The 25778-nt window shown below is 40.6% G+C and overlaps 1 protein-coding gene and 1 long non-coding RNA gene across 6 annotated transcripts in view; one reads left to right on the top strand and one right to left on the bottom strand.

Moving 5' to 3' along the window:
- LOC148657406 (ras-responsive element-binding protein 1-like) overlaps nt 1-25778 on the bottom strand; it is a 73764-nt gene that overhangs the window by 7212 nt on the left and 40774 nt on the right. For all 5 annotated transcript variants that reach the window (XM_088643647.1, XM_088643648.1, XM_088643646.1 and 2 more), the window contains 8 exons: nt 25442-25570; nt 24401-24600; nt 21372-21461; nt 19545-19708; nt 10919-11063; nt 9905-10044; nt 3989-4178; nt 707-3320 (listed from right to left, as the gene is read on the bottom strand). In XM_088643647.1, the coding sequence (XP_088499773.1) occupies nt 707-3320; nt 3989-4178; nt 9905-10044; nt 10919-11063; nt 19545-19708; nt 21372-21461; nt 24401-24600; nt 25442-25568 (3670 nt within the window). In that variant the 5' untranslated portion in view covers nt 25569-25570. The remainder of the gene's footprint in view (nt 1-706; nt 3321-3988; nt 4179-9904; nt 10045-10918; nt 11064-19544; nt 19709-21371; nt 21462-24400; nt 24601-25441; nt 25571-25778) is intronic.
- Nucleotides 11060-14798, top strand: LOC148657407 (uncharacterized). The gene is made up of 3 exons (XR_015940961.1): nt 11060-11220; nt 13960-14040; nt 14351-14798. It is a non-coding gene; the product is annotated as an uncharacterized LOC148657407 (long non-coding RNA).

Genomic DNA, 25778 nt, shown 5'->3' with positions numbered 1-25778 from the left:
CTAAGTCCTTTTGTTAACCCTTGGAAAATAAAATTACTTGTGTCAGTGTCCTTGTATGTTTTTCACATCCTATATCCTATATCCTAATATTGAATGATTGATAAATACACAAAGGCCTCTGTCTTGAGAAGTACAATCATTGACACTGCTATCAGGAGTGCTAAAATGCTTAGTCACCTCTGTACCTGAGCCAAGTGCAGTACCATACGTTCCACTTTGACTTTCACTCTGATAATGCACACTGAAGTAAAGGCTAAAGCTTAGTGCTTAATACTGATACTATCAGATATATAAGTATTGTAAGTGTTTATTTCTGCTCACTGGGATGATGGAGTGCTCAGTAAATGTTGTCATTAATATACTTCATGAAATTAGGTATCCGTTATAACCTCATGAAAGGATAGGGCACCTTCAAGTAGTCATTATCATATCGGGTAGGGATCTACGATAGCATGTGCAGGCTGCAAAGGTACAGGTAAAGGTTTATTCCATGCTGAAAGGTAAAGAAAACAAAACAAACACTATTTTAGGCTATGTTGACGAAGGCACCACAGCCGAAATGTAGTGTTTCTTTTCTTTACCTTTCAGTATGGAATGAACCTTTACGCCTTCCATTATCATCATATCACTGACGCCTGTGATGTTATTTTAACATTGTTGCTTTGTTAATTATACTCTGGTGGCACTTTTATAGTCCACAACGTACCCGTGTGAGTCAGCATGTGGCGCTGCAATGAGCTGGCCCATGGAAACACTCTAGGGCAGAAGGGACAGGTCATCTTCTGCAAGGAGTTGGCGTAAGCATTCTTCTTCCCTTTCATTTGCCTGTCCTCCTGGGACTCTTTCTCATCCTCACTAGTGGGGCTCCGCTCTCCCTCCTCCTTTATGCTGGCAGGGCTCGACTGCAGGTAGGGACTGAACTTGTTGGCATCAGTTGTGGCAAGCATCTTTTCGATGCTGGCAAATTCTCCGCTGGATTCCAAGTCAATCCCACCGCCACAGGTGATATTGTTGAGGCCCTCCTTGCTCCTGGTTGGTTTCTTCTTGCATTTTTTCTTGGAGACGCCCAGTGGCGCCTCATCCATGGAAGCATCCAGATTTTCCTCGGCTGTGGACCTGGACTCTGCGGCTGGCTCAGAGTCCACCTGGGGACCTGAGAGGAGCCCCTTCAGGTTGGCACTCTTCTCTGGTCCCACAGTGCCACTGCTGGGAGGAGCTTCTCTCTTTAGGAGAGCAGGAGCAGATGACACAGAGGAGATGATCTGAGCAATTGACGCCAAGGGGGGCAGTTCCTTTGCTGCAGACAGTTTTGGCAATGGTGGTTTTGGCCTGATGGGCCGGAGTACAGAAGAACTATTGAGAGCTGCTGCAGGAGCTACAGTGAGGGCAAGCTGAAACGGGGCTTGTAAGGCTGGGTATTGTTTCTCCTCTACTGGTTTGTCCACATCAGATTTGCCTGGGAAAGCTGATGAATGAGGGAGGTCGGAACTTGGAGATGGCTGCTCTTTCTTGATCTCAACAGGCAGGACTTCCTTTTTCTTCTCAGAGTTCTTGGGAATAGAGAGGTCAATGGGCTCCATGGAACATTCATACTGTGAAAGCTGGGGTGCATGGAGACCCTCCAGTTTGACAGCCATGGTACTGGTATTCCGGCTCTTGCTGGAGAAATCCAAAGGCTGGTCCATTTCAGGTGAGTAGAAGCTCAGGGTTTCCGATTTGATGATGTGAGGGCCTACAGGAAGAAGCCCATTTTGATGGAGTGAGCTAGGTTGGGGAGAACCACCTACTTTGCTGGTGCTGGGGATAAAGGTGGCAATTTGGTCCTCTATTTCCTTTTCCTGTACCTGTGGGTGCTGCTTGAGAAGGTGATGGATGCAGTTCCTCTTGGCAAGAAAGGCAGCACCACACTGCCGACATTCAAAGGGCTTTTTCTGGCAGCCGTTGTGGGTCCTCATATGGATCTGCAGTGCCCGATAATTCTTGAGGTCTTCTCCACAGTAGCGGCAAACCGTTTCTGTGGCATCCAGCAAGTCGGAGGCAGTGCTGGACACATATTCGATATTCTTTTCAATCTCCTTGCGTGTAGCCTTCATGTGCTTCTTGCGGAGATGCCGCTCACAGTTGGCCTTCACGGTGAAGGGGTAGTGACAGACACGGCAGACATAGGGCCTCTCACCGCTGTGTGTACGCAAGTGGCGGATGAGGGTGGCCTTATCTGGGGCAATGTAGTCGCAGATATTGCACTGATAGGGCGAAATCCCCAGGTGATAGCGGATATGAGCTTGCAGGACACCAGAGAAGGCAAAGACCTGGTTGCAAAATCGGCATGGGTAAAGCCCCTTCTTCCCACCCTTCTTCCCACCAGCCTCACTGCTGCCTGCATCCTTTTCCTCGCTCATCTCCTGTTTGATCTTTTGCTCGCTCTCCATGGTCATCAGTGCATCGATGATGCCTTCTTGTTCAAGCTGAGTCTTTGTGTCCGCCTGATCTGCTTTTAACTCCTGGGAGCTAACAGATTCCCTCCCTGAACTCTGGCTGCTGGAGGAGGACTCATCGGGCGATTTAAGGAGCTGGTTGGGGGGAGGTGGAAGGCTGGGACTGATACAGCCTGGTGAGGCCTGCTGGGCACTCATAAGTGGGGGTGGGGTAGATGTGGCCACTGTGGTGCGGGGTGTAACCAGGGGCTTTGGCTTCAGAGGAGGCATCCGCTTGTAGACAGACTGGGTGGGAGTGCAGGGGGCTTTAGAAAGAGGAGGAAGAGTGATCTGTTGTGGTGCAGATGAAGCCATCTTAAGAATCTGCTGGATGTCAGCTAATTCAACACCGGTCTCACCGGAGATAGGTTTTACTACAACACTACTGTCCGGCTGAATGATGAATCCCTTCTGGAAGGGCTGGAGGGAGAGAAATTTTAAACTGTTTTTCTGGGTCACCTGAGAGAAACTAGTGAGAGAGGTGGGATCAAGGAGAGGGAGGTTCAACCCAGTGATACAGCTGGCCTCCTGAGGTAGGTTAGACTTGGGTGGCTCAACCCGTATGACTTTGATATTCTCCAGCTCTGCAAAGGCCGCCTCCTCCTCCTCCTTCATTGACTTGGCCTCGGAGATGTGCTGCAGCCCCAGAGATGCCATGTAGCTCTTCTTTTCTGGGTTTTCCACTGGAGCCCTTTGGGGCTTGACGTTTTCATCTTCCTCGGCTCCTTTATGGGTGTGCATGTGCAGATCCAGGGCAGACTGCAGGGGAAAGGCCTTGTTGCAGGTCTCGCACACAAACCGATGAAACTTGCTGGTGCACCTCCTCAGATTGGTCTCGCACCACACCTGTGGGGAAGAGCAATACAGTCATGACAGGGTTATGTCAACAGGCCAAGATATTTTCTTGCATAGTGATCATTTAGTAATCTGTTTTATTATTCGGGAGGGTGAGACAATTTTACATTCAGTTCTAAATTAAAACTACAGCGAGAGCTACCACCCTCAAGAAGAGATGCTCATTAATGTAAATTAGACTAAACTATTAACTTCAATTAAAGGTAATGAAACGGCATCGTTATAAAGCCAGGAGAACGCAAATAAATGTTAAAAGTTATTTTATTTATTCTACGATCTAGGTGCCTAAACTGCAGACTAAAAGAACATTACATGGTGGATTTCACAAATTTAGCTGGATGCAGAAGACTCACGATAATCAACAGAACAACTACCAAGTTTATTCACCCTTTTCATACCTTTTGCACCTTTTATCAGTATATCTCACAGGGCACTGTACAACAATGACTAATAAGTGTAACTGATAACTGATGAAAGAATGACTCGCATAAAGTCAAAGAAATAAGATTGGGATAAAAATGTTAATTAAAAAATGAAATAAAGCAGAAACACTGATAGACCCTACCTCTCTAACAGTAGATCTAAGACCATTTTACCATTTAATCTATAAACTGTACATAAACTACAGTCACATCTGAAATGCAGATGAAACCAGTTACCTGAGCAATGCGAGGAAACTTGCGGCAGGAGAAATCGATGAAGGCCAGGTCGTTGAAGCCCACGGAAATGGAGGGGTTGTTCTGGATGAAAGGCTTTCCAGAAGGGTCGGTGGGCAGCTGCCTGTGGACGACGGTGTTGTGGCGGAGCAGGCCGCGGTGAGTGCGGAAGGAGATGCAGCAGAGGTCACACCTGGAAGACACAAGAGTCTCAGTGTTAGCAGGGTACAGGCCCTCCTGCTCCAAGCTCCGGCTCGGACTCCGTGGACGCTTCCCCATGCAAGTGAGTTACTGCCATTTGATACTGAGGTCCTGCTTTCAGAGGCTCTACAGCAGGAGGCCTTGATTTGTACAGTGTATGTAATACTTGTCACATTTTTCAGTCCCTTCCAAAAATGCATTAGATTACAATGATCAATTTGCTGAATTTGAACTTTTTACCTACAAAATTGTTCATAGGTGATCTGAGTATTTAAGATTTTATTAAATATATTCTCCTAAAAACTATGCATACAGCATTGGTAATTCATCAAAACAGAATATCACTGGAAGGGAACACTTTTGCAAGGTACTCTATAACAGCAGTCCACTGCTTTGTTTCTATGCACAAGATTCTTAGGCTATACAAGTTTGCTAAAATGACTGTCACTCGTAAATGAGATACTTTTATGAGATCGTTTTTACATTTTCTTTATTTCACCAAATATAACACTAGAGTGTTGGCTTCCCTCTACATATACACACTTGTATGATGTCTGAAATGACATATTCAAAAGAAGCAGGATTCTTGGAAACATCAGCTGGTTGATAGTAATGATTAAAAAAAGCATTAGAAAGCAGACTGTCACTTCTATCAGTTCCACTCCGCCAAGGACCTCAAAAGCAAAGAATGTAAGCAAATTAACCTATTAGCACATTTTTACATGTTATCATTCTTCCTCAGCACTTTAAACCATATTTCTCCTGAAAAAGGAACAAGTAAAGATGCATTTCCAAATAAAAAGTAGAAAGAAAAAAGTTACATTTCAGCTGTTGAGTCTCCTCTAGGCTGAATGGGATGTCTTTAGATGCAAAGCCTTCCTCACACCAAAAGGCGGCATACAGCCAAAAGGTGTTTCTCTTTCAGTCTACGTTTCAGCATGGAATTAAGCTCTACTTCCCCATTTCTCTATGAAGAGCAGAGTCAAAAATAACGGAATTTGAAAATCACCTTTTCATTTAATTTCTTTGAAATTAAAATGAAAAGTATACGTACATTTCTAAGCACACAAATTAAAACAGCTCAGTGTCTGACATCATGTCTACACACCTTACTTTCATTTGATTAAAGATAGAACAGTTAATTTAAGGAAGATTAAGACAGTATCGGTAAGAATGTAAGTAAGCACTATATGAATAGCAACAGAGCAACTGACAGGCTTTACTTTAATTAAAAATGCCGCCAAGTGTGAGAACCAGACAAGGAACACCCTTTGTGAATATGACTGTGTTTCAAGGGAGATTCTTAGAAATGCCTGTAGTGATTCCAGAGTTTTTTTTTTTCCCACTTTAACATATGTATTGGACATTGTCCTTTTCTAGTATGATTATATAAACTATCAAACCATGCTCAAAATCTTCTGAAGTATTTTTATTGGAAAATATTAAGAGATTTTCTGAATGCATTTCTAAGATGTAGATGTTCAAATAATTCTATCACCCCTGCCAGTGCTAACCTTGTATTCATTAAGTGCTGAAAGAGACAACTGTGCATTGTTTAGGACACGTATGTGCTTTTTATCACCACGCCACTTATACAGGATATGAATAGGTGTCTCTAGTGCCATAATCTGTTTTATCTCAGTTGACACTTGCTGTGACTCCACCGAGGTAATATTGTGTCTAATCACTGTTTTGCTTCCCAAGGGACCCAACTGCATTTAGTTCCCTGACCTCCTAGTGGGAGCTGGTGGTTGCTACTGATTTTGGAGCTCAGAGTGCTCCCCCTTGACAAAATACAGCAGATTTTTGTGCGCTGTTAAATAAGAAGCTTTTAGAATTCCCATGAAATACAGAGCCTTGAAATCACCTTCCAGTTACAATGAGCACCACGATGCCGGCAAGTATTGCTCTAACCTGTTCTCAACAGGCAAGGCCGGACTTTTCCCACCACCTAAAGCACAGTGAGACACTTCCCCAAAAGCTAGTTTAAACAGTGCAGCACCTTGTCTCTGTGCTTCACTTGGAGGACAATGGAGGTCATTGTAAATCCTGCTCTGCAGCAGTAGGTAGCAGTTACACCATCAGGCTCCTGAGCCCTCACAGGATTAAGCCACCTCAGTCAGACCTGCCACTTCCAATTAACAACAGGTTTAACATCAGCTGTGAAAAGCCAGATTACGGAACAAAAACAAGGCAGAAAATACAGCTCTTGTTCTCACCATACTGTAGCAAGGATCTCCATTTCTAGTTTTGATTCCTGAAAGCTACCGAGTGGATTCAAGCCAGGCACTTTCCCAGAGATGGTAGGTCTTCGGTTTTGCAAACAACAATTCTTTCTATGCAATTCTGTCAGAGCCGGATATTTTATCATCTACTTTCTGCCACTGCATCAGACAGATGCTGGAATGTTTGTGACTCTGGCACAGAACCAGCAAAACAGCACATGATGCAAAAGAAAAAGTCAAGCTAAATGTGTTTTTTGCACCCTTGAATAGTGTTAGTGGAATCAGGAGATGGCGAACTATTGCTGTGGTTCTGCTCACTCAAGCAAAGTCGTTCTCCCTGTATTTTCAGCGAGTTTCAAACTCAAATCAAAGCACAGTCAAACAGAGCTGGGAGAGGCTGTATCAAGTCATTCTGCAGCTTGCTATCCATCTCCAGGGCCAGTCACCAGACGACGAGCAGCTGGACTCATCAGTCCCAGACGTCTGCTGCTGGAAAGCTTCCTTTAATACCACTTCAGCTCCCACCCCCTTCCTCCCTTTCCCACTATTCACCAAACAAGCATCGCGATTCAGGCCTCTTCGGCACAAGGCAGAACCCACACAAAGAGCACGACTGTCTGCTCGCAGCAAGACGTCGTTTCACCAGCGAACAAACCCTTGTGCGTAAAAAAAAAGGCAAAGGTAAAAAATTCCCGCCCAGAACAATACAAATAAAAATGAAAATTACTTTTATTTTTAATGGCTGAGACAGACATGACAGAGTAGTGTCTTTACTCTAACTCAGGATTTATAAATCTTCAATAAATCCTTGCTTGATTAGCAAAAATGAATGGCCCACAAACAAGATTATATTGTAGCATCTGTCCAACTTTTAACTGCTTTATCCAATTCAGGGAAAGACGGAACCTATCCCGGCAAGCACAGGGGGCAAGGCAGGAAATACCCTGCACAGGATGCCAGTCCATCACAGGGTACACACACATACACAGACACGCACACACTCTCACCAGAGGCCAATTTTCCAAAGCCAGTTAACCTACCAGCACGTCTTTGGACTGTGGGAGGAAACCGGAGCACCCAGAGGAAGTGAACACGGAGAGAACATACAAACTCCATGCAGACAGGACCCCAGGGCCGGAACTGAACCCAGGGCCCCAGCGCTGCTAGGCAGCAATGCTAACCACTGAGCCACTGTGCCACCCTACACTGAAGTATTTTTATCCAAAGACGGCAGGTCATCCTGTCTGCAGAAAAAAAAACATTTTGATAATGTCTTCTTCCTTGAATTTTAATGGTTAAAACAAAATTTCACTAAAAAAAGAACCAGTAAGTAACAAATAACTGTTGTCTCATATGCTGATTGGTATGATGTCAGAGGCAGAACCTAATAATTTAAAATCCCTGCAGGAAAAAGCTCACACCTTGACCTTATTTAATGCCACATTCCAGTCATATACATAGAAAATAGTGTTAGACTATTTAAAACCCCTGTCAGTTTCTTCTGTAAATAATGTTTACGTAAACATATTACCAAACACCCTTTCAAAATGCCTTTTCCATGGGCTGTGTGATTCCTGCATTTTCAGGCACGAACAAAATAGGGGGTAATACCGTCTGCTACCCTACACAACATCGAAATATGACACCATTTATAATTCCGCTTGAATACATGAAGAAGGGATTACTGCTCAAAAACTATTTGCACTTATGACATTGCTTTATAGAAACGAGTGTCATAGAGCATACAAAGGTTGTGTTCTTGTTCTTGGTAGAACAGGAGGTGGCACTCTTTCATCTGAACCAGAGGTTTCAAGAACAAAACAGTGACAGGAAGGTGACAGGCTGCAATGTGCTCTGGGAGGTGCTCTCATTTAGGTGAAATGTTAAAACTGAGGTCTTGATTATTTGGCCATTGATCTGCAGTATTGTTTGCAAGTGCTGGGTTTGTAGTCCTGGGCTAAAAAAGAACTCTTGGTTCACCCACCTAAATTCCCCCTTAATTAAACCAAAGAAGTAACTTCCCCCTTCTCTACCTTATTTACTGTATAGTGGAGTTGCAATGCATGACTCTAGTGGGGTTGACATAGTAATAAGTGTCTTGTACTTAAAGAAAGAATAACTGATATTTCAGACCTAGACACCTATCTTTCGGCCTAAAACGACAAAACTGTTCGGAATGTAAAATTTCATATGATGGCTTCCTATTCACAAATTCCTATTACCTCACAGGTAATATCTTAAAACTTGCCCTGGGTCTAGAAAAGTGGCTGTTATTACTACCTTTTATCATTGCGTTAAGAGTACTTAATTATCCATAGGAGAACACTATTGCTTACTGTAAGTCAGTTAATTAGCCCGTTTAACTTTGTACATTACTTATCAAGACAAAAAAATGTGTGGAAATTGTGAACTGCTCAACAATGGCACAGAGCAGCTAAGTTTGTTTATTCTGACTTTCTCCTGTAAGTGATATCAAATAATCTGTTAGGAAATACTGCCACTATACCAACCACTGCCTGTGTTCCTAACAATTTTTAGAAATGCCTTTGAATAACTAGCTAGCAAACAAAGGTTCAAACTACTAAACTGAATACCTAAAACAGAGAAACAAAGTTCACACTGAAGGAAAGCTTGTTTCACTTTTTGTTCACATTAATCAGACTGTATGTCCTTGAGCACCAAATATTTTGTAACAAAAGGCAGATTAGTGAGTACTAGACAGTGTTTTTGTGAACGAGAGACAGAGTAAAATTTATTGCCCAACACAAAGAAAAACCTAACAGGGAAAAAAATGTGAATTATGATATAGTGGAAACTGATACCTCTTGCTTTACATAAACCATTTTAGTTTTAAAATACAATGTTTTTTTTTCCAATTTGTAGAAAATCCCATCCAATTATGCATTTTGAGGTCACCTTCTGATTTAAGCCTTTCAAGTCTTCTTGGCTTTGTTATGACTACTGTGTTAACAGAAAAATGATGCAGTGCCCTGAGACAGTTTTTTACGCATGAAACTACAGATGACAGCCGTTAGCATTTGGGTTTCAGGAAAAGCATCGAGCAGGTCAATGCAAATTTGAAATGTGTAGAGACATGTCTAGCCAACATTACACCCATTCACTAATTTCACTAATAAGACTGTGGAGGGAAGAAATGTCTTTACTGTGCCCTTATCATGTATCACAATGAAAAGGGGATGGGGTGGAATTACCAGTTAATTAAATTAGTGTGTGTGTGGGGTGGGGGGGGACAGCAATAACAAAACAACACTAAAACAAAATTTGGGACAGAGTATAATCACCAGAGCTTGAATTATTGTTCATGTCTAAAGTGAGAAATCAAACTACCCATTTGCTTGCTCCAAATGTAATGTTCACGTGAAACACCAGGTGAGTTTTCACGTTCAGGTACAACACGCAGAACTCCGAGTGAAACAAACCAAGTGCCCCTGTGTCCACGAACACACAACGGCCTGACTGAGCAGGGCGGTACCTGAGAGTGGTGTCTGGATGAGTCTCCATGTGGGTCTCCAGCCCATATTTGCATATGAACGTCTTGAAGCAGATGGGGCAGTGCAGTAGGTCCTCCTCTACTTTAGTGTCCTGCTCGTCTCCTGGGCTCTCTTCTGACGCCTGTGGGCGCGAGCACACAACCCTCTTTTAGCATACTAGCAGCTAGGCTTTCCAAAGTGCCCCCTTTACTTGTTGTGCTGTATTGCATCACCTTGTCAGCCCAGGGAAACTACATATAAAGAGGTGCACAGTTCCAACTGTCAGGAGTGAGGTTTCTCAATAAAAGGAGACCTTCGAGGAAATCTGTAACTAAAGATCTAGATTGTGGGGAGATAACCCATCCATTGAACTGTCCAGGAAAAGGAACCAAAATAAGGGAGACTCCTGATAAATAATGGAAAGGGAGCAGAGATGCAAAAAAGAACACAATCGGGTTCAAATTCTCAAAAAGCTTTTGAGAAGGGGTATTCTTTGACATCTGAAAAAAATTGGAAAACCGAAGAGTTTTGAAAACCTTAATATATATCATCTGAAGAACTTGGAACCCTTTTGGGATGGTTGTTTGTTATTGAACCTCTAAAACCGTTAGGAGGTATTATTATCAGCTGGCCTAAACCGAAAAAAAGGACTTTCACAGTTATCGCTCCGGTATAGAATCTGCTCCACCTTTTCTGAATCACCTAAAACTCCACCTTAGATTTCAACACTATATTTAATAACATAAAAATACATTTTATTTTTCTTATTTCAATTTTTTCTTGCAGGTCATTCACATTTAAAGTTTTGCAGTGTCTTTCAGAAGGTTTTGATCACGAGCAAAAAGGCTTTGAAGATCACCATGTTAGAGCATAGTTGGTCACATGATAGCTGTCAGTCAAAATTCAAGGGTGATTCCAGGATTCCAATGAAGGAATAAAGGAAGAACTCCCTTCTTTCTTCCTCGGCTGAAAAGGCCGTGGCTCTGTGCCACTCCTCTGTAGGCCGAGAAGCCTACCCTTTTGCTGGGTGGATCCTCTGGCTTCTCTGTATCGCCCTCTTGGCTGAGTTTCCTCTTTGTTGACAGTCTCCTTCTCTTTGTAGGGGAGGGTGGACTGGAGGGCACCACACTGCTTGGGTCCTTATCATGAATCTTCATATGTCTGAAAAGAAGATGAGAAATGAAACATACGGTATGGACAATTCAGAGACACAAGACAGGCCTGCGTGTTTTTGGAAGGTGAGAGGAAACTGCACCACCAGGAGAAACCTCACATGGACACACAAGAGTCACAAGCAGACTCTAGAACACACCACCAGGTGAGAATCAAACCCAAGGCCTGAGAGCTATGAGGCTATTTTAGCTCACCAACATTAAGCCCCCAAACTTTTTATCACATTTTTTAATGTAGAACTGACTGCTGCAATGCTGTATTTTCCAGCACAATAAAATCTTAAAATACCTAGCCCACCTAGCACCCCAAAATCTGCAAGATCTTCTCATCCATATGCCCTCAACAATTAATTCTGAGTCAGTGTTCCTTAATTCAGTAACAAATTGCTGGCAGTAGAAATCTGAACTTCAGATCTCCTAAACTGTTGAACCTGGTTTGTACAAGATTTTTGTGTGGCTGTTTTAGAACATACTTTTATGGCTTGTCCTATGCTTATTGATTGATGATATGAAAATTCTGAAGTTGACTAATAAAACTGATAATGACTAATTATTTCTACGGTATTTTTGAGTGTTTAACATTTGACTTTTCGGCAAATAACTGAGGAAGTGTTCCCTGCTGTTTAAAAAAGTGACAGTTTGCCAATGCTATAAATACACGTATTTCTTCTGTTTTTTCACACTGACTAGACATGCCATTGTACATTAATACTGCTTTATAATAATACAATAAATGTGTTATAATCTATTGCAATCACCTCTTCAAAAGGTTACAAAAATGCCTTACAGCATCCAAAGTGAAATCATTCATTGTAAAACTCAGAGCATGAGTTTCAGCCTTGGCCATTCATTCTACTTAGAGACAAAGATCAACTGCTGCCACAGACATTTTTGCCCCTGATCTGGACAATCTTCTCTTTTGCTGATGAACTGTATCAATGTAAAAATGGTAAAACTGGGAGAAGATTAAACAAAAGCTGAAGAGCAAATGTACAGCCTTTGGCTTACCAACCACCTTCTTACATTTGTAAGCTTTTAATGTCATTAGTTATACATAGAATATTTACAACTGTTAGGGTGAAAAGCTCTCTGAATGGAAAAAGCCTTCTCAGGGTTAGGAGCTATTTATCTTCTTTTAGTCTATAAATATGGACTCTATATTACTATATCCATTCATAAAAACTCAAAGGGAAGCTTTTGTGTCTTGTAATTTTAAAAAGCCCATATTTTATTCTCAGTAAATTCCACCATGAAAAAAGCACACATTGGTGACTTTCAAACATAACCAGGTTTCAGAAGAATAACCACACAAGTACTCTTCAGGGTTTAGATCATATTTTAACACAGAGAAAACAAGTATGTATTGTTCATAAGTAGTGTATAATATAAAGAAAAACACTTTTCAGTTCTATTATGCATTTTGAAAATATGCTTGCTCCATTGAGTCTAATCTTATATTTATAAACAAAAATGCTTTAGTATGGTTTCGCTGTAAAGTATTTCCATAATCAGCCCCTTTAAGGGAACAACTGTAGTTCTTATAAAGCGAGCTGCAACATGCTGCTACAGTATTTTTTGGGTATTTGTGGAAAATGTGAATAGCTCAATGCAATTCATCCCTGACTTCCAATCTTCTGTACCAGAGATAAAAAAGAATACAAGCTTTTCACATAAAACAAGTGCACTGTCAGGAATACTGACTTCTTCATATACAGTCAACCTCAAGTTAGCCCAGAGAACGTACTTACCCACAATCCTAGGCTAGCTCAGCAAATTATACCCTGCACTCCTGACAGCTCTCTACTGCATTGTAAGAGGGCAAATTTGTAATGTTAGATGTCCTATAAAGTAAGCAAACTGACACATGCCCAAATAACATTTATGCATATCCAGTCTCCTGGTTTTAACAAAGGTGTGGATAATAGACAACAGCTGTCATTCCTTTTGTCCTATGTCTTAAAATGCTGAAAGGTTTAGCTGCAATATAGCAGGCCAGTTGTCCTTTACAGACGGCCTTAGGCTGATGTTTATTTTTTATGTGACAAGACAGCACAATTCAAACCGACGTCTTTGCATATGAAAATTAATTTAGTTTGAGTAGGCTTTTACATTACTCCTGCCAAGAAAAAAAAAACTTGTCTTAAAGAGGTAACAGAAGGCAAAGAGAAAGTTATGCTTAATAGAGTCAGAACATGTGGGTGGGGCAGCATCTGAGATGAACACAACGACTCTCAGGCTCATTAAGTCATCACAGTTCTAATCCCTTGTGAACCATAATGAAGTCTTGGAAGGCAATTTCCACACCAGAGCTTTGAGTGGAGCTTTTAGTTGTCTTAAAGCATTACAGCTTTCTTTTAGAAAGTTAGTACAGGTATCGACCTCTTTCTGACAAAGTAAAAAGGAACCACTATGCAAAATAATGTCTAAACAACAACAAAAACAAATAAAATGTGTATAAGGGAGAGGTTTAAAATATATTTTTAAAATTATTTCTATTAGACTGTCCTTTTGTGTCACCAAAAAGAATTGAACAATAACAAAAGTAAATGCAAAAACCAAACAATAAAAAAGTAAAGGCAAAATCTGGGAAATTTCAAACAACACTAGAATCTTTTTTGAATTGATTGAGATTTTTATTTAACAAAATCAAGATGGAATAAGAACGCACTTCTTTCAAGTTATTTGCATTAAGGATTTAAGAAAAGGAATGTAACTTGTGGGTAATTCAGCTAGAACACTAAAAACATAAAAGAGGAGAATACAGAATGTGTTCCAGGTCTAATGAGTTCTTACATTTACTTACTAAAATGTGCTTTTGAATAAATGACATTCTGCACACTCCACTCTGCACAAATCAAATCTTCTAACAAATGTTTTCTTTTCAGGAGCAAGCTAACACAGAGACAGTATCAAGCAACCCAAATTAGGTTATGAAAAGAAGGATCGTATACCTTTAACCAGACAAGGTGAGTGGGAGGGACTGTGTTTTGGATTTGGTTACTTAGCGTCTTGGGTTAAAGGTCAAATGCAGATGGATGACAGATTAAAACCAAGCAGGGCTGGAACAAACCATGCTGACTCGCTGGGACACGTTTCTCACCTAAAAACCTGCCATCCCGGTTTTACAAGGTGTGCGTGCTAATGGGAAAACAGCAGAAAAGTTAATCTGTGAGGCCCTGTGATTATGTTTCTGTGAATGTACGTGTGTACGTGTGCTTCTGTGTAAAGCAATGGCAGCTAGCCTAATCTTTCATCATCTTGGTTTTCACTTCCCAGCTACGTTATTATTAGCAAGCAAGCCCTGGCTACCCCCCCGTAGCACACTGACAGCAACTCTGCTAACTAACTCAGAAGTCTCCGGCCCGGCTACTACCTTGACACATGAGAGAGACAGGACTGATGGCCACAAGTTTTTAATCTTCATTTCCTCTTTAGAAGAAATAAGTTTCATATTTATGTAGAGATTGTTCAAAGTCGTTTTTTTTTTTTACTTTTTGTGCTTAACAGCTTTAACAAACTTTTCAAGAGGCTGTAATAATGAGGTTTACAAAGGAACAAATAACAGAAGTGCTGAAATAACACAGACGTCCAGCAGAGATCTGCTGGGATGGATCCCTGCCACTACCCTAACGGGCTCCTCCAGGAATCTTTTTTTTTTCTCTAAATTAAAGGATTTCCTCGAGAAATTCGGAGTTGTGGGAGTTCTGATAAATTTGGCCTTGAAAGACACAATTTTTATTTTTGTTTTTAAAAGGTCATACATTTCCACATATATTCATCAGAAATATCCACCATCTTCTAACTGCTCTATCCAGTACATGGTCACAGGGGAGCCAGAGCCTATATCGCCACAGACGCAAGACAGGGTACATTCTGGACAGGACACAGGGCACACAGAGGGCACACACAGACACAGAGTCACACACACTCACACCAGAGCCTGTATGTCTTTGAACTGTCTGGAGGAAACCCACTTGAACATTAAGTATACATAATACATGTATATACATAAGCTTGGCAAACAGCAAACCCTAAAATTACATTTCATTATTTAAAATGTATAGTTTTTTTCTGGACATTTTTATGGAAGTGGTTTATAAAATGAGTAAAAGATGAGAGAGTGAAAATGAATGTGCATATTCCAAAGTTTACATTAAAAATCAAACAAAGTGAAGAGCCTTTTATGAGTTTCATCACCTGAGATATACATATAAGTAGCAGTTCTGGTATTTCACATATTTTAAGAAAAAAATAAATAAATGCAAATTATGGATCCTTCTTTAGCTACTGAAAACTGAACCTTCCAAGTTGCCATTCATTTGAGCTCATTAACATGCTCTAATGACTGAATATTAAGGAGACAATTGGATTTGAGGAACTAATGTCAAAGAATCATTTTTATGTAGTAGAAAGTCAGTAGGACTGTGAAAAGCATCTTAGGCTCAGTACAATGTGCTCTTTTTAAGACTACCATCCAAATATAGATATCCTTGGGGCAGGCTCTTACAGCTGTTACAATCTTGCCTAAATGAAATTCTCTGTTTAACAACAAGCTTCAGGGGTAAAGGTACATTTACAGGAGGAAATAAAACACACAATGACTCCTTGTTCACACTGGGTTCACTTGCAGAATTATTCCAGACTGCATTCTGACGTTTTCATTTAAAGTGCAAAGCAAAAAAGCAGACTTAAAAAAAAACTCCACGGTACGACCTTGTGCTCACTGGCCACGTCCCTCAATCGGTTACACTTAATTCCTAACAAAACAGAGCTTTTATAAAAGCAGGCTTTTAAAGTAAAACAAGGCTAGGCCTGGTCCACGCTGTAAAAGCTGGCCTCTAGAATACACTAAGCTGTTCTTGGAAATGTGGCTGGTCGACCAGGAGGTGGTGCTCTTTCCTCTGGATGAAACTGTTGGTTTCTGTAAATCACTGGATGCTGAAGAAAGAGTCCTTCATGTCAAGTGAAGCTCAAGGTATCACGCCTTTGGGAAACAACATGTTAACACCTGCTGCTCTAAAAGAAGCTGCTCAACATGGCAGGCGGCCTACTGCACATCATAAGGCAGGTCCCCTTAACTTTACACTATCAAATCTAAACTGTTTTGTTTTGAATACATTTTGGCTTCCTTAATCTTGTCATTCTTATTTTTCATATGTGCTAAAAAAATCTATCCAGAACTTACATAAATACAATTAAAAAATAGAATCAAATTGTTAGTGTTTTCCCACAAACACACCTTAGACGTGATTTAGAATTTCAGCAAACACGGTGTCCAAAAGACACCTTCTTCTGACACTGCTGCTCATATGTGCCTGCTTATTAACAGACAAATAACTTTGCACATATATATTAATATTACAAAATTATTATTCTTTGAAAAAATACAGTACTTACTCTTGAGTTTACACCTATGAAAATACAAAGTGTCAGAAGTAGAGGTAACTGTATTTGGCTGCTTTTGAAGTTTAGTCTTCCATGCCTTTTACATCAATGTCTTATTTAGATGTAGGTTTAAGGTGTAAAATGTTTAGCCTCACAATATGGACTTGTCACAACAATCAACAGAAGAACTTTTTTTACATTTCTACTAAAAAATACTACACTGCTCTTTATTACTTTTTAAATATTTTTTCCCCCATCTGTGAAATTATTGATTTCCATATTAAAGAGTTTTCCACTACAACCATGAAAATGAATTCATGTAAACCCCACTCATGATTCTCTGCCTTCTGTTTATGAAATCACTTCTGTTAGTCTGCCTTTTTTAGCTTTGTCAGAACTGTTGCTTGACATCACCTCCCCCCTGTCTCCCCACAATAACAGGAACGCCAACATGTCTGAACTGCAAGGAAATGCTTCCTCACACACACACAAAAAAAAGTGAAAAGCAAGTCTCAAACCTTTCATAAGAGGTACATAATGGCAAAAATACCGAAAGCTCCCACTGTAAAAAGAGACTGGTACTCTTCGTTTGTTTAGCCCTGCCTTCTTGCTTCTTGTGTTCCATTAAGTTGTAGGTAAAGTTCTAGCTGAACAGGAAACTGGTGTTTATCTATGGGATCAGCAAAGCCTGCTGGGTGAAGATACCATTACTGGGAGAGTTCAAACCCATCTTCCAGTTTCCTTTAGTCTCTCTAACAAGTGCTATATCCATTACGTCCAATTCCCCAAACTTCTCTGAATGTGTTATCTTTGAAACACACTCCTCTCAATACAAGCGAATAAGAAGCAACAGCAAATGTACAGCAGCTTCTCTTTTCTCCATTGTCTTCTGTGCCAAGAATCTCTAACAGTGAGGGAGCATATCAGGCAAAGACAGGAGTTCATTTTCTTCCACAAACAACTGTACAGTTGCCATCTTATCATCAAGACATATCTCAAGTCTTAACCTTTTGCCACTTGAGCAAAATACCCTCAAAACAGTTCAGCACAGTTTAAAAGTTAAAATCTCACTTTTATATGCGATTGCCATTTATGAAACAAAAACATGGTGCTTCTGTGATTCACAACATCCTCACTGCTGACAAGCCAATGTTTAAAATCACTGTAATTTCAGCAATCATTTTGAAAGGCTAAACATTTTTTTTACATTAAATCAATATCTAAAAACACATTTTTAGATTTTCATTTAAAAATTAAAAATTTTTAAGACATGTGGAGTGGATCCTTTTTATCTTCACTTACCAAATCACTTTCTTACATTTTCACAACTTAAAAAAACAATCACTTGAAAACCTACAGCTCAAACCTTTTGCTGCTATGTCTACTAAAATAAAATGCTACTTTTCCATCACGTATTTTGGGGAGTTTGATTTTCTTTTTACACAAACACAAATGTTCAAGCTCCTCCCTGTGCCTTTGTCAAACAGGTCAACAGGTGACAAGCTCCAGATCCCTGAGTGACCTCTTCGTGAGAAGCTAACCAAGCAACAAGTGTTACATTACTATAAAAAAGCTAATCTAAAGCGTCGTTGAGGTTAATCATGACTTGGCATAAGAGAATTGTATGAGTATTTGAATCACTGCTAAAAAAACAAAGAAGGCCACAATCCTTAATTATGAATTTGTGGAAATGATAATAGATCTAATGCACTTCTCAAGTCTTCAACTTCAATTTCCTGCTCAAGAAGTGTTCGTTTTTACAGGTACAACTCAAAAGTCGGACACACAGCAGCATTTGCAATAGGGGTATGAGGAAAATAGTTTTAACTGAATTAAATCGGTTAAAGCTCAATACTTAAGGCATTTTAACTTAGAATTTTCAAATGAAAGCTTCACTTTGGTTTATTTTCTTGACATCTCTACACCCCTAAGGGATGTAGTAGAAAATACATTTAGCTATGGACTGAAATAACTGCATAAATGATAGGGTCTCTAAATGACAGAGGCATTTGTGAAATGAAGGTTGTACTGCCTGCAATGAAGTACTGCATAACTCAGCAATTTTTTCACTAAAAATCCCTTTGGTGGCTTACACTGCTCTGCAATCCTCCCCCACTCCTGTTAGGCAGCTTTGCAACACTTTGTTCAGATGCTATACAGTTGTGAACTGCATCCTGGTAAATAAGGGAGTAAAAATTATAGCTGTTATTCTCAGACAGTGCTGTATGGCTGAGAAACTCCACATTACCTAAATGGAGTGTAAAGAGTTTGTGGAAGCACACTGTTTCAGAGATGGATCTAACAGAGGGAGACCTGAGGTAATGCAACCCACAGGGTAGTACATTTGGATTGCTCTTTTTCTCTGGTCATTTTACTAACAGAAATGTCTTCTTTAAATGCTGTTCCTTGACAAATGAAAGTGTAATACACTAAGCGTTATATATAAGAACTAGAACCTACATATAAGACCTAAAACCAAAGGTCAGTAATTTATTGATTAAATTCTATCAGATGTAACATATAAGCATCCATTTTCTCCATAAATATGACAACATGCTAAAATTAGGTTCTGAAAATCTGGAGATGAGAGACATTTGTGGGAATATGTTAACCGAAGGATAATCCTGTGTCACGTGCCACCAGTACAGGAGACAAATCTGAGGCACCTCTAAGCATAAGGATTGGCTACAAATCACAAGCAAGACACTCACAAAAGCACGAATGGAAAATTGGAGCAGGACAACATAGCTAATTTTGAGACACACAATATTCAGTTAGCCTAATAAAAGAGAGCCAGGAGGAAATCGGGGAAAATGAAATGTCTCAGGTCAAACTGACACACCACGTCATGCTTTAACATGACTTTTGAAAATCAGGCTCGTCAAATGCATGAGCAAGAGCCGTCCAAACGAATGGTGGACAGTCACAGGCGGTTGATAATTGTGAGCAATCAGCAAAGCATAATTTTCTCCTCCCCAAACTCTGGCTTGTTTTTTTCCCTCTGAATTCTAGAGCCGTTCCACCGATCCCCTGCCCCGATCTCAATGCCTTCTGCTCAGAGCGACTGTCGGGATGTTCTGCTGACCTGTGCATGTTGCCGTTGGTGGTGAAGGTCTGTCCGCAGACGGAGCACTTGTAGGGTCTCTCTCCAGAGTGCACCAGCATGTGCCGGTCCAGGGAGCTGGCCGAGCTCAGGGACTTTCCGCAGATGCTGCACGAGTGGTCCGTGGCACCGCTGTCAGAGTTGTGCTGTGGGGGGCAGGAAAACAAACCTTTAGCGCAACTCCTGGATCAGAACCAGCTGCTCTGGTGATTGCTTCATTAGCTGTCCATTCAGGACTTTAACAGTTTTAAGTGGCAGCAGTGGGGAGTAGCAGTTAGGGCTCTGGACACAGACCTGGAAGGTCACAGGGTTCATATACCCTCGAACAAGGTATTTCACACTGTGCTAAAATGCCCAGCTGTATAAATGGATCACTGTAGATAAAAGCATGAGATAATTTGTTGTCTAAATGTGGATAAACGCATGAGATTATTATAGGTTCTCAGAATGTGAAGGTGTTCACAGAAGTATAAATGTTTAAGAGCAAAAACAAAATGCTTAAAATTAATTAAATAAATTTTAAAAAGGGGCACCGAGAGCACATTTTGATAAAAACACTGTCCAGAGAACTGGGAATGCGAAGCATTATTTTTTTTGCCTGATTCATGACGGATGTTTCTCCCATCAAAAAACTCTTGCAGCGCTTTATATTAAAGTGAGAAAAATAGAAAAAAAAATACATGCAAAATACATCAAATGAAAAAAATGCTTTATGTGTATATGCTAATAGAGCACTGCTGTTTTCCTCACCAGATTAGTGCTGAGATATTAAATTTGTAGATACATGTACGTAATACATGTAAGTGTATTAATACCATGTCCTCGTCTTAATATTCAAACAGCAAAACACACATTTTGATCTGTGACAATGAACAGTAATCCTTGAGAATAACTATTTACCATACAGTAATTATAAGTAGGATTTTGTATATTGTACAAATGCACTTATCTGCAGCACATGATGTGCAAAAAACAATCATGCTGGATGGCAAAAAACCACAGTGGACAACTCCAGGTCTGGACAAGATGTGAGGGATGCACTTTGACAAGGTAGTGCAGGTCAAGTGAGAGTTTACTGGGGTTTAGCCTATTGCTGACTTTCTTTGGTTCTGCTTATAAAACAGAGCACCTCACAGGCAATGTGGAGGTCGCACAGCAAGGGTTTCGTTGCCACATCAACTGATGGCAAAAACATGTAAACGTTTACTGTCGTGTTGATATTTTTTCAGACTAGGCAATGAGTCACCAATGAAACGGGGGAAAAGTCACAAATGCACAACTAAAGGAACAAAAGATTCTGCCGCCTTTACATAGATCACAAAGGATATCTTTTCTGCATCATGCTTCCATTTTGGTGTCATCTCTGTGAATTCCAGGTTACTGTTTTCCTCTATGTGCTTTTAGAGATGGATAAGCATACAATACAAAAATCCCAGACAAGCTATTTTGTCCTGACATGGATGAAAAAAGGTTTTCGACACTGTCAATAACAGGCTACCAAACACTTTAACTTCAAACATCACTTATTAACTCTGCTTTACTGTGTTCTGGAACTTTGTCTTTATTGATTGTAAAATACAAAAATGTGCCAAATCCTTGTTAGAAAGCTGAATGTGCCATGGTGACATTTTAATGATAACACTTCAACTGAAGGTGCTGGGACTCTGTCTGAAATATTTCCTTCCATATAGTTTATCCCTCCATTGTAGTTAAGCTGTGGAATGCTAAGGACTTACAAAACTCTAAAAGAGTTCTCAGAGACTGGGTATGATACTTAGATACTGTATGAACAATGTTCAGGCTCTGTACCTGTCGAATGTGCATAGTGAGCTGATGCTGTGTTAGACAGTTCTTGTCACACAATGGACATGTGAACGAAGACTTATCTTCTTTGGTTTCCTGTAACACAAAAAGCAGAATCGCATATTGAAAATTGCACATAAAACAGAGTAAGACACTGCGCAATCATGAAAAGTAATAAGACTTTCTGGAAATTATCCGAAGGCTTTACTATAAAAAACAGCTTTTCTGGCAATATCTCAGCTAAACGTTCCAAAACATACATCAGTAGCACGCAGCATAACACCTTTCTTTAGTAAATATATAAAGAAATTATTATATTTATATACATTACTTGTATATATTTCTATTATTTTAAACACAGTAAGTTTTCTCCTAAAAAGTTAAGAACAGAAGAAAGTCTACAAACAAGGCGAGCACATTCGGCACATCTAGCTAGTTTGGTTAACAGATCTAAGTATCTCATTCAGTTTCGTCCAAAAGGCCAGTGCATCATCTCCCACAGCTGAGTTGCTTGTTCTACACTCCTACAACCCTTTGAGTAAAAAAGAGCTTCCTGTTCTCGCTTTTAAAAGCTCTTCCTCTGAGCTTTCATTTGTCCCCTCTGGTACATGCTTCACTGTTTTATATATTTTACATTAACATAGCAGATCTGGCTTAATTGATTACATTCACATATGGTACTCATCTTTGTTGTATCTGTTTAACCCTTCATGGAACCTACTTCTCAGTTTTGATACGGTCAAGTGTCATTTATCTCTGTCCTCTCTATGGCCTTGTGGAATCTACAGCATCAAATGTAGTTTTGCCTTTTTCGAACATCCATCCAAACCTTCCTTCCACTCTGTAAAACACAACAAACCTAAGATATCTGATCCATTTCCTAGGGCGTGGAATAGGGAACACACCACCAGAAATTCCCTATGTTCTGCTCTGTGGCGACAGTGTGAATAAAAAAAAGAAAAGAAGCTAGCTGTCGCTGTCACTAGCTGAAATCTGGAAGTATTCTGTGTCTTTGATACTTCTGCGAATTCCTGATTCTACTGAATGTGTGCTTGAAACGATCTTTGTGTGAGGGGCGAGAGCACTGATGCATCTGTATCTTGTAAGGTATCCAGGTTTGTTATTCCACTATTTTAAATTATATAGAGAGATACTGATATAAATAATGTTGCCATGAGAATCCCCACTGAGCCCACAGTCTGAGAGCGGAAAAAAAACAGTTCACTCTAAGCTTTGTGAAAAGGACAACGATAAAAGGCCGTGGGTATAAAGCAGCCTTATTTGCCTCAATCCAATCGTTTTCCAGTCTATTAGCTATTTGGGGTAAAACGGGCAGTTCTCTGCCTGAATCTGCCGGGATTAATTCATCAAGCCGGCATTTGTTGGCCACCTGCCTTTTTTTAATTCGTTGAATGACCCTAATCGAGTCTGGTTACTGTTTCACCTTGAAGAGCAGATCAGAGCACACCACAGAGCTCAATCTCATCCTGCTAATATTGACACAAGGGCTGATGATTAACTTCACTTAACTCCCATACCACAACTGGGCACAGCACATACCTCCATCCAGGTCAGACGCACACAGGGGGGGGGGGGCTTGAATGACTACTGCTTTTTGCAATAAAGCTGTGCTTTTTTCTTCATTTTGATACATCATATCGATCTACTGCTCTCTAACACTGTTAATTAACATTCTTGTGGATCAAACTTCTGTAGCAATACAAGTCATAGCTTTCACTAAAGTTGGAACAAATTATTAATTAATAATTATAATTGCTTACACTTATATAACACTTTTCTGGACCCTCCAAAGCGCTTTACAGGTGAACTCCCATCCACCACCACCAATGTGCAGCCCCACCTGGATGCTGTGACGGCAGCCATAGTGCGCCAGAATGCTCACCACCCATCAGCTATCGGTGGGGAGGAGAGCAGAGTAATGAAGCCAGTTCATAGATGGGGATAAGTAGGAGGCCATGATTGGTACAAGCCAATGGGAAATTTGGCCAGGACGCCAGGGTTACACCTCTACTCATTTCGAGAAATGACCACAGAGAGTCAGGACCTCGGTTTTACGTCTCATCCGAAGGATGGCGCCTGTTTACAGTACAGTGTCCCCGTCACTATACAAGGGCATTAGGACCCACATGGACCGCAGAGTGAGCACCCCCTGCTGGCCCCACTAACACCTCTTCCAGCAGCAACCTTAGTTTTTCCCAGGAGGTCTCCCATCCAGGTACTGACCAGTACCTGGATTACTTGGTCATTAAAGATTCTGAGACAACGCTACCCACCTGAACTATATTAATAACATTTAATCTTCATTTCACAAATACAACCGTCCAATTAATAAAATGTAGTCTAAACGTTATCCACTTTCTGTACTCTTTCCCATCACAGCAGTCCTAACTCAGGGTGTTCTTCGTAGGCTGATAACACAAGCTTCCCTGGACAATTAATAAAGTTTTAAAAACACCGAACAACTTGTGATGACAGAAAGAAACCATTTCAAGGAGATAATGAGGAATAATTTTTAAACACATCAATTCTATAGTTGTTTACTTTCCACCGGCCTGCTAACTAAAAGAACTTTCCAAAACAGGAACGCCTCGAGTCTATGCATTTCTATTTTGATGATTTTAAGACGTAATTTTGAGTAACGGATAGCCCTGGATTTACAGTGGCAATCTGTAATAGATGAAAATCTAAGTGTCGTCCAAACCACAAGGGTCACGTTTTCATGACAATCAGTGGAAATTATGGCCTCAGCTGGACTCAATCAATCCCCCTGGCACTTGACTAGTCAGACACCATGAGAAGTTCTGATCACAGCAGGCTCATAACTACTGAGCTCAGCGTTAATCTACTGTAAGACATTACCTGAACACACATGATTGGGACGCTCAGAAGCCCTAAAATGCACTGTAGATGCATACCAAGAATGATACCGAGGCGAGTGGACAATCATTTTCATTATTAACACAAATCAGGATCCAGGAGTATAAGTGCCACATGAGCATGTCTTCTGTATGTACCTGGTTTCTTCTTCCAATCCGGCTGGGCCCAGGAGACTTGTTGGAAGTCTTGACAGGGGAGGTGTCGCTGGCGCCATTCATCTTGCCCACACTCATCACAGTTGACATCATGGCATTTATGGAGGACAGGTCGATCCCGTCTGAATTTTCCCCACCTCCTGCCTTCTCCTCGCCCCCACAAATTGGATCGCCATTTTTACCTGCCAAGATCCAGCGCTTTCATTACTGCAAACAAACCGATCTTAAATATACAAAAACAAAATGCATTTGATATTTCATGTGCAATCTAGTTATACTATACAATCTCCTGATACTTTACTGCCCAGTATACACATCGGCCTTGTAGGGCTTGTCTGCTTAACCTCTGTTAAGATCTGAAAATCGAATACTTTAAGATATTTTTGCATACTATTAATAGATGCATCAGAAAATGTTAGTATTAAGATAATTTATCCTCTAACTTTTATGTGCTTCCCCTAAAGTGAACCATAATGATATCTTAGTGGATTTTCACTGGGGCAGTCGAGGGGATACCAAAACATTTCCGGTCTACCAACCCCTGGAACTTTAAAATACAGATACCTCTGTCCACGGAGGCGAATAGTCAAACTGAGGTTTCAGGGAGAAGTTAACTAGGACTTATGTGTCTGATTCAGTACTTCCTCTGAAGAGCACCTGCTGTACTACTAACTGACCTTTATAAAAAAAAAACACACTGATGAAAACCACAGCTGTCCAGAACAGAGGGACTTGATCAAAAGCTTTACGATCTGTTAGGGGAACTTCTGACTGCTGGGGGAATCCAGAAAGTTCTTACACATCAACACTGGACACAAAAATCTCCTATTTTTCCTATATATATATAATTATAGCTAAATCTTTTTATATCTGCATCACATGCTGCGAACGTCCAGATGCAAACAAACCAGAAAAGCAGTTGCTCCGCTTTCTTCCAAGAAATATGCTGTGCCTTACAAACTTCAGTTTCCTCATGTGTGAGGCTTAAAGAATGGGACTCGCTCTCGGCGGCCCATTGTTTACCTCTTTGTTCATCCTGCGTTTGTATGTGCGCGGAAACATCCTCCTTCTTGTCCGAGCTCTCGGTGGCCAGGGCTGCTGCAGCGGCAATGCCTTCGCCATCCTTCTTGTCCTCACAGGCACTTTCCATTTCTGCAAGGACGAAAAGCCAGAGTGTTACTCCCAGCGCGCTCACAGGTCAACGGTTTGATGGATCAGGTTAAAAATTGGACAAAGTTGCAAGTCTGATTGGAAATCCATGGATGCTAAATCAATGCAAGCGCGTAGTGGCTGTTCCCAACAAACTTAATATGATATTTTAGCGATTAATCTAACAATTAAACAAGGAAGTAGATTTGCA

This window comes from Lepisosteus platostomus, chromosome 8 (genome assembly GCF_059453375.1).
Source record: "Lepisosteus platostomus isolate fLepPlt1 chromosome 8, fLepPlt1.hap1, whole genome shotgun sequence".
Lineage (NCBI taxonomy): Eukaryota > Metazoa > Chordata > Actinopteri > Semionotiformes > Lepisosteidae > Lepisosteus > Lepisosteus platostomus.
Note: the sequence above shows the minus strand (reverse complement) of the source record. Positions and strands in the feature narration are given on the sequence as shown.